Genomic DNA, 19743 nt, shown 5'->3' with positions numbered 1-19743 from the left:
TAGTTATAATCCACGGTACCCTTACAACACAGCAATACATCAACCAAATTCTATGGCACGTTTTGTTGCCCTTCATGGCAAGCCATCTTGGGAATACATTTCGGGATGATGTTGCCTGAACGCACACTGTGGGAGTTTCTGTTGCTTTTCAAATCCCACTTTCAACAGCAGGGTCACCGGATCTCTCCCAGATAGTGAACATTTGGAGTATTATGGAACAGCCATCCAACCAGCTCGGGAGGACATCCATCAATTCTATCAGTCAATACTAAGCCGAATAACTACTTGCACAAGGGCCAGAGGTGGGCCAACACATTACTGACTTGCTCAATTTGAGATGCTCTTTCTCTCAGATTTCCTTTAAGAGTGTATTTAATTAGCGCATACATCCACCCACACAGTATCATATTACATATTATATACTGCATGGTCTTATGTTTTAAACATCTTGGAAGAACATTCCATTACCTTTTAAACAAGCAAACTTACATTTACTTCAGGCAAATTTACACCTACTTCTCCCAAGCCAACAGGTGTTTTGTGGCAGACAGAACATCTTGTAAAACTATAATGAATCCCTTCCTGTTCCATTTGACTATGGTTTCTCAAAATCACATCATACAATTTGGTGATGGTTTAAAAAAAATTGTATTTTGTGGTAATAAAAAGAGTTAACCCTTTGAGTATCAGTGGTTTCCACCTGAAACCATCAATGCTATTGCAAGACAGAGACATCTAGTGGTCACTGAGGTACATCATGAATGTAATGTATTATAGCAGTCCCTTACAGCACTCAGAGCAACAGTTTGTGTGAAGAATGGTACTATGTGATTGTAGAAGGGAATGGGAAGTGCTGGGTGGGTCAATTGGGCAGCTCTTGCACCTGAGTCTTCCACGGGGATGATTCCTGGGGCATAGAATGTTGTGTGGATGCCACAACACTACTTTAGAGAAGGGGGAGGCTATTTCAGTCATGGCAAAGGCTTATCTTACCCTATCAAAGGCTGGGCAACCTGTGAAAGCAGCTGTGTTATATACCAGCTGTGTTGCAATGATCTCACAGCTTTTTATAGTGGTATTACTGCCAACCAGCTGACCACCAGGATGAACAGCCACTGCCAGACTGGCAAAGAGCAAAGCAGACCACTCTGTGCCATAACATTCTTGATATCAGTAACTGCTTCACAACCCAGGCTATCTGGATCCTCCTCTCCACCATCAGCTTTTCTGAAATGCACAGATGGAGTTATCCCTACAAAAAATTCTCAACTCCCAAACTTATCCTGGCTTCAACCAGCTGTCCCGTCACCCTCATTGTATGCTGCACTCTGCCAATGCAACCACCCACCCACCCTAACCCCTTCTGTGCTCCTCTGCTCCCCATTTGTTCCCCACACCCCACTTTCCGATGCTACACCTGCCAATCTCACCAGGCTATCATGTAAACTGCGTGTCATTTACGACGGCGGCCAAGTTTAGGTTCGTTCTGCGCATTGGACGTCACAAAATGCAGTCAGCCAATGAACAGAGAACGCCTTTGCCAGAGCTCGACTGCAGTGCAGAGCACAGACGAGCGTCTTCAGTTTTAGAAACATTCAGTCATCAATAAAGTAACTCAACAAAAGCAATGTCTCGATAGCAGACTCTCTTTTATAGAAAGTTTGGAAAAAGCATTCTTTATACCAATTGCTTCATATTCTATTAATTAATTAAACCAAACAAGCAATAAGCCTCCTAATTCAGGCGATAGCAAGGAAAGGAGTTTGTATCATTCTCACGAACGTTTTCGCAATAAAAAACAGCGGTAATTGTTTATTTCCTATTGTACTTCGACAAAATGTGAGTAATTCATAGTCATACCAACAGTGTATGTCAGTATTTTGCGTGACATGTTAAAGGCCTCTAGGAGCTCTCTTGAATGACGACCTGCGTTAGCGTAATGGTTAAGGTGTTTAGCTGCTAAGTGAGAGGATCTGAGTTCAAACCTCATTTGGTGCTTAATATTTTCTTTATTTAAAAACAATATCGAAGTGTCTTACTTCATGAATTTTATTCGTTTGAATGTAATTTTTTGAAATTTCTAGTGCTTTGTCTCTTCATTATAATCATAATAAGTTTTCGATTTTTCTAATTTTGTCCTCCAATATTTCTTTTTACATCAATTAAAAACAATGAAAAAGCACACATACAATATTCATGTTATCTGTTTTGTTTGTATATCTTCTCTTCCGCAGTCCCTGTTTTACTATTCATATTGAGATATATTCTTATGCGACAGTATTAAAAGTGTTGTTCAGAGCAGAATTTCGGCTCGTACGTTTGCCGAGCTATTTGATTGTCGGAGGCAATTCTTTGCTTCACTGCTTTGGCAACATCATCATATTCAATGTTTTCATCGACTGACCTATGTTTTGGCAAGTATTTGCTGTCCGTTGTGACAAACACAAATTGTTTGCGCACTGTGCCTCACTGACAACATATTTTAGTTTTTTCTATGTTTTATTATGTCCACAATTCAGTTTTGTGTACTTTGCCAACTTTGTTTTAATTATAACTTTTTAGAAAAAAATCGAAATGACTCTGGCATACATAAAACTTTTATTACAGTCGCGAAAGACTGAATATTTCTCAGTATTACATACGACACCTATCTGGTACTTAAATTAAATGAGATATTGTTATACTGTAAATTTTATATGAAATTTAGGTATCCTGTCCACATTTCATTCTCAATATTGTGGCAACTAGAATCGACCATACAGAAAGTATACACTATGGACTTTTACTTCTGCAAACTCTTCAAAATTTCGTGCAATGGTTTACTACATTTAATGTTGCACAATAACTGCGTTAAACATTGAAACAAAATTAAGTCATTTATGGGGGAAGGTATCAGTCAAGAAGATGTGTAAAAATCAAATTTTTGGGCCAAATAGTTTTTGAGAAATTGAATGATAAGTGTCAAACCAGTTGGAACACCGTGTGTCAGCACAGGCGAGCAGTGCAGTGATGACAAAATAGCGCACAGCGTGGAATGCGGGGAATACGTCTCTGTAGCAGCGAAAGGGTTAATGCGGCTGCGGTGGCTTTACTTCATAAACTGCGCGCTCCCCCCTAAATGTGACTTTGCGAACTATACTATGGCGCTTGCGTTGTTTGCAACTTGGCAATGCAGCAATCTCCCGCGTCTGGGCGGGCATGCGTGAGCCGCCAAGATAAAAGAATTGAACTTTAGTACCCACATGCCATGCCAGCCAGCACTCTTCTCTCCTCCAACCTGTACCCCACCATCCCATCCCATCCCATCCCATCCCATCCAACTCCAGAGTGCTATTCACATGACTGTCACATTCTGTGGTTGTGCCTGGCTACGGCAACATCGCTACGTATCATCCTTATGGTGAGTATCAATCTATCCTTTTCTTAATATTGTTTAAGGTTCTCTGTGACAAATTTGAGTTTGAACTACTGCTTTTATGACTGGTTTTAAAATAATGCCACTGGAGCAGTATGTACTTTCAATATAAATTCATTAAATTTTATGCCCATTTTGAGGACTATATTTTGTTTGAGGCATTATGACGTCATGAAAGTTTAGAGATGTGCGAGTGTGCCTAGAAAAAAAAATTGTGAAATTTCTTTCAAATATAACTCATGAAATGATGAGTGTTCAAAAATTATATGTCTCAGTGCAACTTCCTTGTAGATTAAAATTGTGTCCAAGACCGAGACTCGACCTTGGGACCTTTGACTTTCACGGGCAAGTATACCATCTGAGCTGCCCAGGTACAGCTCATGACCTGTCCTCACAACTTTAATTCTGCCAGTAGCTCGTCTCCTACCTTCCAAACTTCAAAGAAGCTCTCCTGCAAAACTTTCAGAACTAGCACTCCTGGAAGAAAGAATATTGCAGAGACATGGCTTTGCCACAGCCTGGGGGATGTTTCCAGAATGACATTTGCACTTTGCAGCAGAGTGTGCACTGATCTGAAACTTCCTGGCAGATTAAAACTGTGTGTGGTACAGCACCTGCCCACAAAAGGCAAAGGTCCCGAGTTCAACTTATCGGTCACACACAGTTTTAGTCTGCAGGAAATCAGCGCACACTCCGCTGCAGAGTGAAAAATTCATTCTATATGTCCCAGTGCTTCCAAAGTGAAATCACCTCTTTAAAATAATTAATTGTTTACCTTTTTCCCTATTTCTTGTATTCATTGCTTAATATGATGATAAAGGTCAATTTTGCAAAAAAATTTAAATTTTATTATTATTATTATTATTATTATTATTATTGGGACTCACGGTAGAATAAACAGCATTATTCATTCTTTATGTCACTCATAAAAGGACACACTGCCAGTGCATTTATTTATTTTACAGGAGAAGAGAAAAGTAATCACTATGGATGATAATGAATGTGTGGAGGAAATGACATCTGAACTGTCAGAAGCATTAAGGAGGGAAGCACGATTAAAGGAGAGGTTACAGGAGCTAGTTTCTACACTGGAAAAAGTCAGCAAGAACTCTGAAATGAGGCATCAACAGTCTGCTGATCTCGTTAATGACCTCAAAAAAGCCAACAGGTACTTACTATGAAAATAAGTTTGCTGTCATAGACTTCGCAGTGAACTGAATATATCATACTATTTTGTTTCAGTGCACTTGTCCAAACACTGGAACGCTCAAAAAAAAAATACCAAACTCGACTGAAAAAGCTTGAACAGCAAATGCTGGCAATGGTTGACAGACACGCTTCACAGGTAAAGTGACTGATTTACTACTACTATTACTATTTTCATGATCAGGCTTTAGTATTCAAATATTGGCACACACAAAGAAAGTGTACAAAATACACTCCTGGAAATTGAAATAAGAACACCGTGAATTCATTGTCCCAGGAAGGGGAAACTTTATTGACACATTCCTGGGGTCAGATACATCACATGATCACACTGACAGAACCACAGGTACATAGACACAGGCAACAGAGCATGCACAATGTCGGCACTAGTACAGTGTATATCCACCTTTCGCAGCAATGCAGGCTGCTATTCTCCCATGGAGACGATCGTAGAGATGCTGGATGTAGTCCTGTGGAACGGCTTGCCATGCCATTTCCACCTGGCGCCTCAGTTGGACCAGCGTTCGTGCTGGACGTGCAGACCGCGTGAGACGACGCTTCATCCAGTCCCAAACATGCTCAATGGGGGACAGATCCGGAGATCTTGCTGGCCAGGGTAGTTGACTTACACCTTCTAGAGCACGTTGGGTGGCACGGGATACATGCGGACATGCATTGTCCTGTTGGAACAGCAAGTTCCCTTGCCGGTCTAGGAATGGTAGAACGATGGGTTCGATGGCGGTTTGGATGTACCGTGCACTATTCAGTGTCCCCTCGACGATCACCAGTGGTGTACGGCCAGTGTAGGAGATCGCTCCCCACACCATGATGCCGGGTGTTGGCCCTGTGTGCCTCGGTCGTATGCAGTCCTGATTGTGGCGCTCACCTGCACGGCGCCAAACACGCATACGACCATCATTGGCACCAAGGCAGAAGCGACTCTCATCGCTGAAGACGACACGTCTCCATTCGTCCCTCCATTCACGCCTGTCGCGACACCACTGGAGGCGGACTGCACGATGTTGGGGCGTGAGCGGAAGACGGCCTAACGGTGTGCGGGACCGTAGCCCAGCTTCATGGAGACGGTTGCGAATGGTCCTCGATGATACCCCAGGAGCAACAGTGTCCCTAATTTGCTGGCAAGTGGCGGTGCGGTCCCCTACGGCACTGCGTAGGATCCTACGGTCTTGGCGTGCATCCGTGCGTCGCTGCGGTCCGGTCCCAGGTCGACGGGCACGTGCACCTTCCGCCGACCACTGGCGACAACACCGATGTACTGTGGAGACCTCACGCCCCACGTGTTGAGCAATTCGGCGGTACGTCCACCCGGCCTCCCGCATGCCCACTATACGCCCTCGCTCAAAGTCCGTCAACTGCACATACGGTTCACGTCCATGCTGTCGCGGCATGCTACCAGTGTTAAAGACTGCGATGGAGCTCCGTATGCCACGGCAAACTGGCTGACACTGACGGCGGCGGTGCACAAATGCTGCGCAGCTAGCGCCATTCGACGGCCAACACCGCGGTTCCTGGTGTGTCTGCTGTGTCGTGCGTGTGATCATTGCTTGTACAGCCCTCTCGCAGTGTCTGGAGCAAGTATGGTGGGTCTGACACACCGATGTCAATGTGTTCTTTTTTTCCATTTCCAGGAGTGTAGTATTCTAGTACTCTACAGTAGTGATCGCCAAACCACCTATCTTGAGCTACCAATAGAATGCAGGAACATTTTCTATAGAATGTTGGTAATGTTCTGATTGACTAACCTGGATTGCTCCGTTGAGCTCAGACTGTACTCACGATGAGAACAAATGCTTGTTTCTCCCATGCAACGGCCACTGTCAGTCAAGAATACTACATTGTCAGCCATACAGTTGATTGTATATGCGTGAAGCTCTGTGTGTGTGTGTGTGTGTGTGTGTGTGACAACTGCTAACGAGTTTACCATGCTGTGCAAGTTTATCAGCTCGAATGAAATGGAACATCAAACATAACTTCAGAACCATTCACTCAAGGGTTGAAAAGGCTCTCTCACTGGATTCCATTCTAAGGAAAGAAAAGATAAGGCAGCCAAAATCAAACTTAATGCTCAGCAATCAACTTTTTTTTTAAACCATTAGACGTGAATAAAGCAATGAGGTGACATTCCAAGTTTAAAAAAGTATTGCACAGTCTAACAACTGCATTTTTTAGAGGCAGCAGATTATTTGACAATATAATGTAATTGGAAGAGATTTGACATTACTACATAATTTACAACCGACTTTGATTGCTGCAGATATTTTTTCCTGCAGCTTGCTGAAGTAACTGATATAGTTGAGCACAGCTCAGTTGGCCATTTTTGCATCAATTGCATTTGATAATTTAAAATAAGAGAGAAATTGTTTAAGATTGTACCACTGACAGGGCACTACACGACATAGATCTTACCAATTCCTGTAAAGTAGTTCATGGGCTTAGCAACTGATGCAGCTTCTGTGACAGTAGGTGGAGAGAAGGGATTCATAACCTTGTGTTATGATCACAGAAGCTTTCCAAAATTTCTGCCTTACCACTGAAAGCAGTCACTGCATGGAAAAATTTTCGAGCATGAACAATAAACTAAGTTAGAATACAAGAAACTCTGAGAGGTTTGCTCACAGCACTGACTGATTAACTGAATTGGCTGTATTGTGATCTACTGCTTCATATAGAAGTTCATTGGCTAGGCAGAGTTTTACAGCTCAGAAGCTTTGTAAGTTTGGTAACTAATGCTTTATAGCTAGGGACAGGAAAAATTTGTTTAAATGATAATGCGGAATAATGCAAATTTGGTGGTTTTTAAGGAAGTAACACAAAATCGGAGTTTTTCAACATAAGAAGTTTTGTAAATCTAATGACATTTAATGTTGAAATGTTCTATGTTCAACTGTCGCACTACGATTTGCAGTCACGACGTAACTAGTGGCCTATCGACTTTTGCAAGCGTGTACGAACAACCACTGTGTGAATTTCGATTATTTATTTCTTTTGCAGTGTATGTGCCGCAGTATACCATTTTGAAGCAATGCCGTAATTAAAATCTATCACAAACACAGCACCAATGTTTATTAAATGCAGTTAATAACACAGCAATGATAGAAGGCTTGAAGAAATGTGATCATTGAGATGAGACAGTAGCCGAATGAGTAAGCCATGACGTAATGGATAGTTTCGTGTTTTACGATACGAATGGATGTAAGTTTGTGTTCCACTGCGTGCTAATATATTTTTTTTCCCATCGTAGCATAGCTGACACGGTCTCAGTCTTTTGTCATGAATGTAATGCAAGTATTTGGAAGGAGGGTGAGCGCAAACACTGCCAACACCGTCATCAATCATTGAGCTTACAACTCTTCCAAAGTAAAAGTAAAGGAAAAAATCCGAAAGTGTAATACAAGTGTGTTCTGCAATAGATGGCACATTTCCATTGATTAGAGATTGAAGAATGAAATAAATATTTGGGTGTTTATTTCTGAATATGTGATGAATTCCGAATGGTTGGTGAGGCAGGTATTTTACAGGACAGCGTTAATTTCTACAACGGAAACTAGCAGCTATAAAAGTAAAAAGTAACCTTTTTGGATTTCCAGCACGCTGGATTAATAACAGGACAGCGACTTGAGTTAATCAGTTTTATGTAGAAAACAGCCAAAATTGCAAAATTCAGTTACTTTTGTTTAATTGATAATCGGTTTCACATATCAGAACCCTTTCTCAAATCATCCAAACAAAGAAAAAGGTGTACTCTGTAATAGTATGCAAACCACGTTAATATTGTACATAATTGTGTTTAAGCCATTAGTCTGTTTTACAGAGACCATTCATTGGCAGGACAACTGTTTTGCATATGCTCGCTGCCAACCCTTGCGGATGAGTGCATATTTTTCTGCATGTATTAACTTACAAAAATTTTAATTAATATCTATTTTGTTGAAATAAGGTTCATTTAAGCCGTTACCAGACAGCTTGCCGCCCATTCACGGAGCTGAAATCGCATATAAGTAGCACCTACTCCTACTTCTCGCTACTTTGAGTGTGGCTGTTTGGTGTATAAACAATGAGAGGAAGCAGCCAGCATCTACCCGGAAAAATTTTTCTGACACTGCCAAGCTGCCAGATGCGCACAGCTGTCTGAGTTAGAGTGGGGATACACTTCACTTCACTTGACTCGTGTTTTGTTTGTGGCACATTTTTCAATCGTTCCAAAGCGATTGCAGTTCCCACGTTCGGATATTTCACATTTACACTTCATTGTTAATAGTAAGGTAAGCATACTGTTTTCGCCCTCTTTGTGCAGATCTTGGTAAAAACAGCTGAAAATGCAGTACATAAATGAGTCTTACTACCAGTTGTATATGTCTGAGCGACCATAAAAAAATATTAAGAGAATTAAATTTTGTCTTATTTTTAACCCAAGTTAAATACCTTTTGTAAATGTTTATAAGTATTTTGTTACTTAGGAATACTTAAAAATAACCTTCAAGCCTGCTTGGTGATGCAGCCAAGACATTTTATTTATTAAGAATAGCATTGCAAAAGCAGACATTTTTCTTTACATTAAAAGATTTTCTTCTAAGTTTCATTATTCTTATTCCATAAGAAATTTCAGCCATTTAGTATAAATATTTAAGTCGATGAGAAAAATTGTCGAGTGTCAAAAATTGACCTGAAAAAAGGGAAGTTCTGTATATTTTTTATCTGCTGGATACATCACTGATAAATTGTTTTTTCCCAGTATTTAAAATACATGTATCACACCACACCATTCTGGCCAAGTGCAGCAACAGTATACAAATGTTAAAAATGTGAAATAGTATCTGTTGCAGATACCTTACTGATGACACGTTTCACGCTCCTAGTGTATCTTCAGATCATTCTTGAGCAGTGGAGACCGGCTTCTGTGGTCTCCACGGCTCAAGGATGATATGAAGAAGCAGGAAACGTCATCAATAAAATATCTGCATCATACTGTTATTTTCATTTTTACCTTTGGTGTTTGTTTTTAAATAATTAATGTGTCAATTTTTCTCTACACTTGTTTCACGTTTGGCCCACCCTATCTTAGAAATAGTTCCATTTTCAACATAGCATTGAAAAATTGTTAAATATGAGAAAAACAGATAACTGATGATAGAAAAAGCTTGCCAGAAAATAACACCGAAAAGTGCGAAAAATAACACTGAATTTGGCCATAAAATAACACCGATTTTTTTTGTCCCTATTTACAGCAATCATTAAAAAAAATGCTATAACCTAATGAGTTAAAGTATGTGGCCGAGAGAGTGGAATGAGGAACATGTGAGTTGAGGCTCGGTTGCTTAATTTTATCATTACATAGCCACACTAATATCAGGGCCAGTTTACGGCTCAAGTGACACAAACCGACACTTGTGGTGCCAAGGCGAGAGGTGTACCAGGGGGTTCACAAGCAAAGACTGACTCATGTGACAGTGTATGACAAATAGGGGGAGGGAAGCCAAATGGTAAGAGAGTTGTGTGGAAATTACTCTCAAATAAAACAATACATGGTTTGATGGACCACAGATAACTAAAATATTGCTTCATTATTATGTTATAACTTCACTACAAAAATGGATTGATGAAAGGCTCCATTAGGCCTTATTGTACTTTTAATAGTGTCCATGGCCTTTTTGCACTACAGGTTTACTTTTCTGTTACTGCTCTCTTGGTTTTTTTTCCCCCTCTTGTATACTTAGAAATTACAGTATATCGAATATATCATTCATTAAGGAAAATACGATATACTGGCACCGTGAGATATTTGTAGTATGCACGAGGAAATAAACATGTGTACAGGAGACAGACATGCAATTATCAGCATGACCAGACAGAATAAAGAATAGTGAATGAACAGTGTTTTACTTTGCACTTGAAAGTTAAGAACTTAACAATTACTGTGGAAATATGAAGGCACATAGAAAAGTAGTAACACATCATAAAAGCAACTGGAATAGTAAAAAATTACAACAGTGAAATGTGAATTGGGGGCCACATGTTCAATATTAAGGTAATGTGCAGAGTACATGTTACAACTGAATTTACATTAAGCTGCATGATAGTGAAGATAAAGCAGCAGCATCTGTTTGAATATCTTAGTACAGTGTGTAACAAAAAGAATCATCCGATTTGGCACACATATATTTCTGAAACTAATAAACATATACATTGAATTTGGTATTTTGATGAATGGGGAAACTTAGTTTCTTCTTTTCATTGGACTGTCCCTTATATTTTGATCACACAGCACATTTATAAAATTCTTAAATCTTTTTACAGGTCAGGACACTGAAGCAAAGAATATGTATTTTAGAAGAGGAGACTTGTGCCCACAAAGTAAACAATTACCAAGTTCCACAGATACCACCTTCGGGAAGCCATTCTCAGAGTTCTGGAGCTAGCGAGACTTCGTTGTGACAGGCCCCCGAAAGAAGAGAAATGAGTGCCTGAATTTTGCTGAAGACGTACGTCAGGGAAATAATTCACTTGATTGTCTACTAATAAAGACAGTTAATTTACTTGTAATTATTTGTAGGACAATGTATGTGACTGACTATTTATTGAGAGAAATATTGATGGCAAAATTTATTTTTAGTGGCCAGTCTTGCCTTTTTAGTCTGCTTTAATAGATAATTTAGTACATATGTATAAAGGAGAAATGAAAGACAAGACTAAATATGTTTCACATGATTTTACTGCTGTACATATGTAATATACAGAACATACCATGTATGCAATAAATATATTGTTACAGTAAAATCAGATTCTTTTTAATACAAAGTCATAGCAAAACTTCATTCATTGTTTGTTTCTGTTTTCTTTGGCCTCACTTTTTCCACTTCCTTTTCTAATTGTGCACATGCTTGTTCTATTTCATAGTTTTTACTCACAAGGCCTACCCACTGTGCTTCAAGCTGCCTCAGTTTTTCACCACCTTGAGTTTGCATGTTTTTTCGCTGCCAATTAATCTCTTGAATTTGCTTCCTGAAGAAGGACAAAAATATTAATCACTATTTACTTATTTAAACGTTCCTGCATCAGCACTTAAGTTTACTGATAGTAAGCTCAAGTGACATCCCTAAAAGTACATAAGCTTAACTTTGATTGCATTCTTCAAGCAGTAAATTAAAAATTCATAAATTACTAGTTTATTTTAGGAAATGGTGATAAGTTCTGAAATTAGAAAATCAAATTTTGGCACCAATCAGTATGTTTCATCAAAGATGTTCTGAATACACAATCAGTCAAAACAAACAATATTTTTAAGAAGCAAACATCTAACACCAATTCTATCAGTTATGACAAACATACCACATTACTGATATTTAACAAAGTGAGAAGCAAAAACAAAAGTTAACATTTCATTCAAATCACAATAAACGATTATTCAATGAATATAAATAAGAAAGGTACATATTACTAAACAAAATGAGGTTAGCAGGTTGGCACCATTCATTTTAGCAATTGACTCATTGCCTGTCAGCCATTCATATTGTTTCAACCAAATAAGGAAGATAATTATATTGCTAGTGTGAAAGACAAAATAGATCCAATCACACAAGCATAAATCAATGTAACCCTTGAGACCAGGGAACTGTGTGTCCAGAGAATCAAATGGGAGAAAGAGAAAGGCATGTTAACTTTATTTTCAATCATAAAAAGACCAAGGGAGGTCATCCACAAAGAGGTGTGGCATGAAACTGAAAAATTAATTCTCGATTAAAGAGAGATCAGAAGCGAAATTGCAGCACCAGAGATGACACTTGATTAACCACAGGCAAGATGAGAAATTTAAACAGAAGTGTGAAAATGTGAAACTACTAAATGAAAAAGAAAAATAGTGCTTATACAAGGTCACTCCAAAAGAAATGCACACTATTTTTTTTTAAATCCATCTTTTATTCTATATGTTTGAAAGTTTTACAGTGTGTGGATACATCCTTTAGGAACAATATTTTCATTCCTCCACATAATTTCCATCCCTCTCAACTGCTTTACGCCACTCTTGGAACCAGCACCTGTATAACCGCATGGTAAAATTCTGGACCAACCTGTCGGAGCCACTGTTTGGCAGTGTGCACAAGGGAGTCATCATCTTCAAACCTTGTTCCACGAAGAGTGTCTTTCAGTTTCCCTAAGAGATAAACAGTCACATGGAGCCAGGTGAGGACTGTAAGACGGGTGTTTCAGTGTTGTCCATCCGAGTTTTGTGAACGCTTCTATGGTTTTTTGATTGACATGTGGACGTGCATTGTCATGCAACAGCAAAACATCCTGCTTTTGCCGATGTGGTCGAACACGACTCAGTCGAGCTTGAAGTTTCTTCAGTGTCGTCACATATGCATCAGAATTTATGGTGGTTCCATTTGGCATGATGTCAACAAGCAAGAGTCCTTCGGAATCTAAAATCACCGTAGCCATAAATTTTCCAGCAAAAGGTGTGGCTTTGAAATTTTTTTTTTTCTTGGGTGAATTTGCAAGATGCCACTCCATTGATTGCCTCTTCATCTCTGGTGAAAAATGATGGAGCCATGTTTCATCACCTGTCCCAATTCTTCCAAGAAATTCATCTCCACCATTCTCGTACTGTTCTAAAAGTTCGCTGCATACCATTTTTCTTGTTTCTTTATGAGCTACTGTCAACATCCTGGGGACCCAACTGGCACAAACCTTTTTTAATGCCAACACTTTCAGTATTCTGCAAACACTTCCTTCCCCTATCCCAACATAGTGTAACAATTCGTTCACTGTGATGCGCCTGTTAGCAGTCACCAATTCGTTAACTCTCTGCACATTGTCTGGAGTGTGTGCAGTACAAGGCCTGCCACTGCGATGACAATCCTCAATATTGCCACGCCCACTTTCATTACATAACCTGCTTGCCCACCAACTAACTTTACTGCAATCGACAGCAGCATCTCCATACACCTTTTTCAGCCTCTTGTGGATGTTTCCCCACTGTCTCATTTTGACAGCACGTTGCTTCTGACGAACGTTATGTGTAGCAGCCATCTTTAAGACATGCTGTGATGGCGCCACTCACGGGAACAGGTTGAACTAAGTTTGAAAACAAGTGGGAAGGATGTATCTATACACTATAAAACTTTCACACATGCAGAATGAAAACTGTATTTTTACAAAAATAGTGTGCATTTCTTTTGGAGTGACCCTCGTACTAAATTTCTAACTGATTACCATGCTGTTTCCATAGCAAAAGAAAGATTTTTTTTTTTTTTTTTTTTTTTTTTTTTTTTTTTTTTTTTTTTAATTGACGTAACATTTTCTCTGACTCATTAAGAGAAGAACGGGGAGGAACAATAAGCAAGGTCTTGTACTAGTTAAAGGTTAAGAGTATTACTTGTACTGATTGTTACAGATTCCTCAGTCACTGTACTACAAATTTACTACTAGCTGTCACGCTGGTAAGCAAATTTACATTCAAGGTTAATTTATGACTGCCAACAGAAGAATATGAGAACCACCAGCATAAAAAAGAATTACCTGGTACAAAATCATATATATATATATATATTTGCATTTCCTGAGATAATTAGGGAAAATTAATAAAGGTATAAACACTAAATAATAATGTATCAATGCACATTTCCTAACTTATTCTATTGTATACTTACGTTGCGAATCAAGAACTGCTTATTAATGTTGTTAAATTTAGAGGCTGCAACATTAATAAGCTTCTTACCTATCAAGACATTTAACATAACACATAATATAATTTTAATAAGAAGGGAGGAAAGGGGGAACAGTTACTTCATGAACAAAATAATTACTCCAAACTAGGGTATCGCATGTTTAACTACCCAATACTGCACTAATATGCAGCAAGAATTTGAACTGAGTATTTGCAATAAGCAATCCTTATAAGGATTCTGGTTGGACACTTCACTCTTAACTACAGAAACAACACAGAACACTTTCAATATGACAATTTTTATGTTAAAGTAAAGTCAAGTCAGGTCAAGGAAAACTAAGCTTTACAGCTTGCTGCTAATATTCAGCAAACAGCTGATAGATACAAAACACTTTAGAGACTGCACGTCTACACACAGATAATGAGCCCATTCAATTCTTGCTGTATACTGAGCTTTTCAAGGGAAAAATTGAATATTTTAATAAAGCAACAAAATTACAAATCAGAAAATACAATTTGAAGCAAATTCATTGGTTGACTTGACATATTACCTGCCCTCTATCAATAAAAGGAAGGAGAGGCAATGACAAAGATGGTTAGTTACTTTATAATTTGTTTTATGTTACAAAAACAATTTTTTTCCATTCCATGTTTAATTCTTAGTTAAAAATTATTAGAAGTATCTGCCTGCTAAGAGCTGAAACAGTAACAAAATTGGAAACAACTGATATATGAAAAGATGAGTACAGAGCTTTTGGAACTTTTACAACTTTTATATCATACAGGGTGTCCCAGGATGAATTGTCAAAATTTTGGTTGTATGTAAAATATATGAACGCTACAAATAATTCAATACCTTCTCTTGCTGACAGTATAGATAATGTAACTGGTAGTGATAAACAGAATACCGAAATTCTAAACTTAGCTTTCAAAAATTCGTTCACGGTAGAGGACTGCAGCACCATTCCACCTTTCAATTATTGAACAAACGCAAGGATGGCTGACATAGTGTTTAGTGTATCTGGGATTGTTAAACAGTTAAGATTGTTAGACGCCAGGAAGGCATCTGGCCCAGACGGTATACCCGTAAGATTTTATGTTGGCTATGCTACAGTGGAAAGTTCCACGGGACTGGAAGAAGACCCAGGTCATAGCAATATATAAAAAGGGTAGAGAATCGGATGCACATAATTACCGGCCAATTTCACTGACACTGATTTGATGCAGAATCATGGAACATATTGTGTATTCAGACATAATGACCTTTCTAGACTCTGAGAGCTCATCTGCAGAAACCAGCACGGTTTTAGGGAACAGCAGTCATGCAAGACACAGCTGTCCCTCTTTGTGCATGATATACAACAGGCTCTAGATACTGGCTCCCAGGTTGATGCCATATTTCTCGACTTGATGCCATATTTCTCGAATTTTGAAAGGCGTTCAACTAAGTTCCGCACTGTCGCTTGCTCCAAAAAGTGCGTGCTTACGGCCTATCAGACGACACATGCAGTTGGATAGATAGTTCTCTAACAGACAGAGAGCAGTACGTCGTCCTGGACAGGGCGACTTCAAATGAAACAAGTGTAACTTCAGGTGTGCCCCAGGGCAGTGTAATAGGTCTGCTGCTTTTTACGATTTACATTAACGATCTGGTTGATGGTATTGACAGCGGCATTAGACTGTTTGCCGATGATTCTGTAGTCTACAGGAAAGTAGAATCACACGAAAGTTGTGAACAAATCAAAGAGGATTTGCAGAAAATAAATGTGTGGTGTAATGACTGGCAGTTATTTCTCAACATTAGTAAGTATAACCTACTGCATATAATGAGGTGAAAATCCCCATTAATGTACGAGTACAAAATAAATTCCCAGTCTTTGGGAGCAGTAACATCCGTCAAGTATCTGGGTGTGACTATTCGAAATGATCTCAAATGGAATGATCAGATTACACAAGTAACGGGTAAGGCCAACTGTAGATTGCGGTTTATTGGTAGAATCCTGAAGCGATGCAGTCCTTCAACAAAGGAAATAGCTTACAATATGTTAGATCGTCCATCTTTGAGTACTGTTCGTCTGTATGGGACCCTTACCAGTTGGGTCTGATTCAAGAGATTGAGAAAGTCCAAAGAAGAGCAGCAAGATTCGTGATTGGTACATTTAGCCATCGCGAGAGCATTACAAATCTCATAGAAAGTTTGAAGTGGGACACACTTGCAGAAAGAAGGCGCGCTAGTCAGAAAGGGCTCCACACTAAATTCCGAAATTTGATCTTCGCCGAGGATGTAGAGCATATATTATTACCACCAACTTTCAGATCGCGCAATGATCACCATTCAAAGATAAGGGAAATTAGAGCTCGTACTGAGGCGTTCAGACAGTCTTTTTTTCCCCTCGCGCGATCCATCAGTGGAACAGGGGGGGAAATATGACTGGTGCGAATTGTGCCCTCTGCCACACATCGCTTGGTGGCTAGCGGAGTATGTACATGACAGGGTACAATCATTCAAACCAAATGTTCTAGTTAATATGAACTCGAAAATGCATACCTTATGAGCAGTTGTTCACTTTCAATACTATGAAACATATCTTCTAGTGAAGAAGTGCTCACAGCTATTAGCGTATGCATTTTACTGCCCATGTTTATGAGAAAAGTTTTTCTTGTTTTGGTCAATACTATTTCCTCCCAAAATATGGAAAGCAAAGACATTGCAGTAGAAAGGATTTGTTTCACAGTATCGAAAATGATGCACCCTTAGTTCTTACAGTAGGTATTTCAGAGCCCATGTTTACTCACTTTTTGCTTCAAATGATCATTCTTGTTTTATCTCTGAATATTGACCATTCCTTCTGGGACATTCAGTATACACTCTTCTCTTTCCAACTGTGAGTGCTTCTAACTTTCTACAATGGCAAGTACCCATCTAACAAATACTTGTCTTTCAGCCTCCAATTCTTCCAAATCATCTTAAGCCAAGCTTTCATTGCCTCAAACTATTCTAATTTATGTCCTTCTGTATCTCTTTGCTATTCTTATGTTTAGCTTTATTGAAACACCTTCCGTTTTTGTCCCCTACCCAATTTCCTCTTCCTGTGTCTTTACTTGTCATTCTAATCTTCACCCTGTGCCCTTCAGCAACCACAGTAATTTGAATTTCAGCAGTTACATTATACTATCATGTTGAATTCTTTGTATGCAGTACTTTTCTTAAGATTACAGAATTGAACACATTTTATCCACTATCTCTCACCTGTATATCATTTAATATATTCTACCAGTAATTGCCCTGAGAATCATTTTTTTAATATTAAAATTCTGTATCTTTCCTTCCCTTTTCCTCTTTTCCCAACAATTTGTCCGAGTTGCTTTGACAAATTGCACAGATAATGGAATAAAGTTTACTTTTTGTAGCTATATTTCAAATATTTTGGCCTAGTTTGCACAATTTGCTTTCTTCATGAAACAACTGCTACCTCCTCTCTTCCCTTCACAAGAAAATCATATGGTTGTGAAACGCACAACAGCCTTTACATTACCTCATGCTCTGCAATTGTTTCTGCGCCTGTGTAACTAACTGAACCAATGTCTCCAAATACGCCTTCCAAGCTTCACAACCATATTCCACCATCAGTTCCAAATTACAAATTCTGAAACAAAAAATTAAATTTTTCTGTGTGGAATATTGTAATACTGAGCAAACTAGCATTACAGTTATAGTGTATTGCAAATCATAAATTATGAAATGATTATAATTTCCAACATTTAGTTTGCACCAATCAGTACCAGTTGGATAGTGGTCTCCTGGCAATGGAGCAACACAATCAACTAGCTTAAGTTACCCCCCACAAGGTGATTCACATATTCACCAGCATACCTTGTTGCTTGGTGCTCTAACTGTGCCATGGAATTTTCAACACACTCTGTCCATGCAGCTATATCAGTCATCTTACCAGCAGGAGGTGGTGGAAGTTCATAACGCTTCATACTCAAAACATCCATTGGAAGGCGTTGCTGCATCCTCTCAAACTCATTTCGCATTATTTCTGTCTGAAAGCAAGAGTGACAAAATAAAACTGGGTGGTAAAATTCATTCCACATCATGCATCTGCACACAGTAAGTCAGAAATAACAATTCACTCATATGTAATTCAATTTTATCATGATTGTCAATTTTATCACGATTGCTCCTAAATGTAAACATTGTGTGGCCTAAACAGAAACATTACACTGGCAAATTATTTAAAATACCAGTTGATACTTTCCAAGTAACACCTACCATACATAACTTCAATAATTTTTAAAAGAACCTCACTGTAATAGCAATGAATTGCCTCCAAAGAAGTTTCAGGCAATGGGTGACAAAAATATATTTTAATTAGCACACTATTTCAAAATATCAGCCAAATACACAGTCCAGTATCACTGATGTGACCACCACCTATGTTCAATGTCAATATGCAATACCCACTCACAGGCAGCAGGTGGCAGCATTAACAGTGGAGGGCACATAAAGTATGCCTGGAGGCGTCTGTCATAATGCAGAAATGGAGCAATTTATCTGAGGTTCCATGCACATGATCAAAGTCTTCCATACCAAGGATGGAAGAATGTCCAGAACGGCTAAGTTTGTAAACTGTCTGTGTGCCGCTATGGTCGAGGTATGCTGCGCACGGAAAAGTGACACTCTGTGGTGCACCATGGGTCACAGGTGACATGGGTGAACAATGGCTACAGAGATTTGAACGGACAAATAGATGTGAACCTACTGAACCACTGACTGCCCAGATAACCAAAGGGGCAACCAACAGTGTCTCCTCACCGAGTGTTCAGTGAACGTTGCTACCTATGGGCCTCCACAGCAGGTGCTTGGTTCATGCACCATGCTGACTGCTGTTCATTGGCAACGAAGGCTGGAATTTGCACACCAATACTACAACTACATGTCCATTGAGTAGCAACATGTGATCGTTTCAGATGAATCACATTTTATACTCCACTGGACAGATGTTCATTGGCATGTAACATCTGGAACTAAACACCCTGCAACAAATCGTTGGATAGGTCCAGGCAGAGGAAGGAGCGTTATGATCCAGGGAACATTTTCATGGCATTCCCTGCATGATCTCGTCATTCTGGAAGGCACAGTGAAACAACAGAAGCATGCATCTGTCCTTGTGATCCATGTTCACCCTCAGCACAACAGCATCTATCACAGGATAATGCACTGTGTCACACAGATCGCAGTGTATGTGCATGGTTCGAAGAGCACCAGGGTGAATTTACTGTACTCCCCAGATTTAAATCCAATCGAGAATCTGTGGGACCACCTACATCAGGCTCTTCATGCCACGGATCCTCAATCGAGAAACCTACCACAGCTGGCAATGGCACTAAAGTCAGCACGACTCCACGTTCCTGTCTGTATAGTCCAGAATAT

The 19743-nt window shown here is 39.3% G+C and overlaps 2 protein-coding genes across 3 annotated transcripts in view; one reads left to right on the top strand and one right to left on the bottom strand.

The window, feature by feature from the left end:
* LOC126187797 (colorectal mutant cancer protein) overlaps positions 1–11086 on the top strand; it is a 582723-nt gene extending 571637 nt beyond the window's left edge. For both annotated transcript variants that reach the window (XM_049929077.1, XM_049929086.1), the window contains exons 14-16: positions 4381–4583; positions 4658–4760; positions 10937–11086. In XM_049929077.1, the coding sequence (XP_049785034.1) occupies positions 4381–4583; positions 4658–4760; positions 10937–11074 (444 nt within the window). In that variant the 3' untranslated portion in view covers positions 11075–11086. The remainder of the gene's footprint in view (positions 1–4380; positions 4584–4657; positions 4761–10936) is intronic.
* A 247-nt stretch (positions 11087–11333) lies between these two features.
* LOC126187808 (pre-mRNA-splicing factor SPF27) overlaps positions 11334–19743 on the bottom strand; it is a 52914-nt gene continuing 44504 nt past the window's right edge. Inside the window, exons 3-5 of the mRNA XM_049929097.1 lie at positions 18181–18353; positions 17843–17953; positions 11334–11641 (exon numbers count right to left, since the gene is read on the bottom strand). Of these exons, the coding sequence (XP_049785054.1) occupies positions 11452–11641; positions 17843–17953; positions 18181–18353 (474 nt within the window). The 3' untranslated portion in view covers positions 11334–11451. The remainder of the gene's footprint in view (positions 11642–17842; positions 17954–18180; positions 18354–19743) is intronic.

Source organism: Schistocerca cancellata, chromosome 1 (assembly GCF_023864275.1).
Source record: "Schistocerca cancellata isolate TAMUIC-IGC-003103 chromosome 1, iqSchCanc2.1, whole genome shotgun sequence".
Lineage (NCBI taxonomy): Eukaryota > Metazoa > Arthropoda > Insecta > Orthoptera > Acrididae > Schistocerca > Schistocerca cancellata.
The sequence above is the reverse complement of the archived record's forward strand: the minus strand, read 5'-3'. Positions and strand labels throughout refer to the sequence as shown.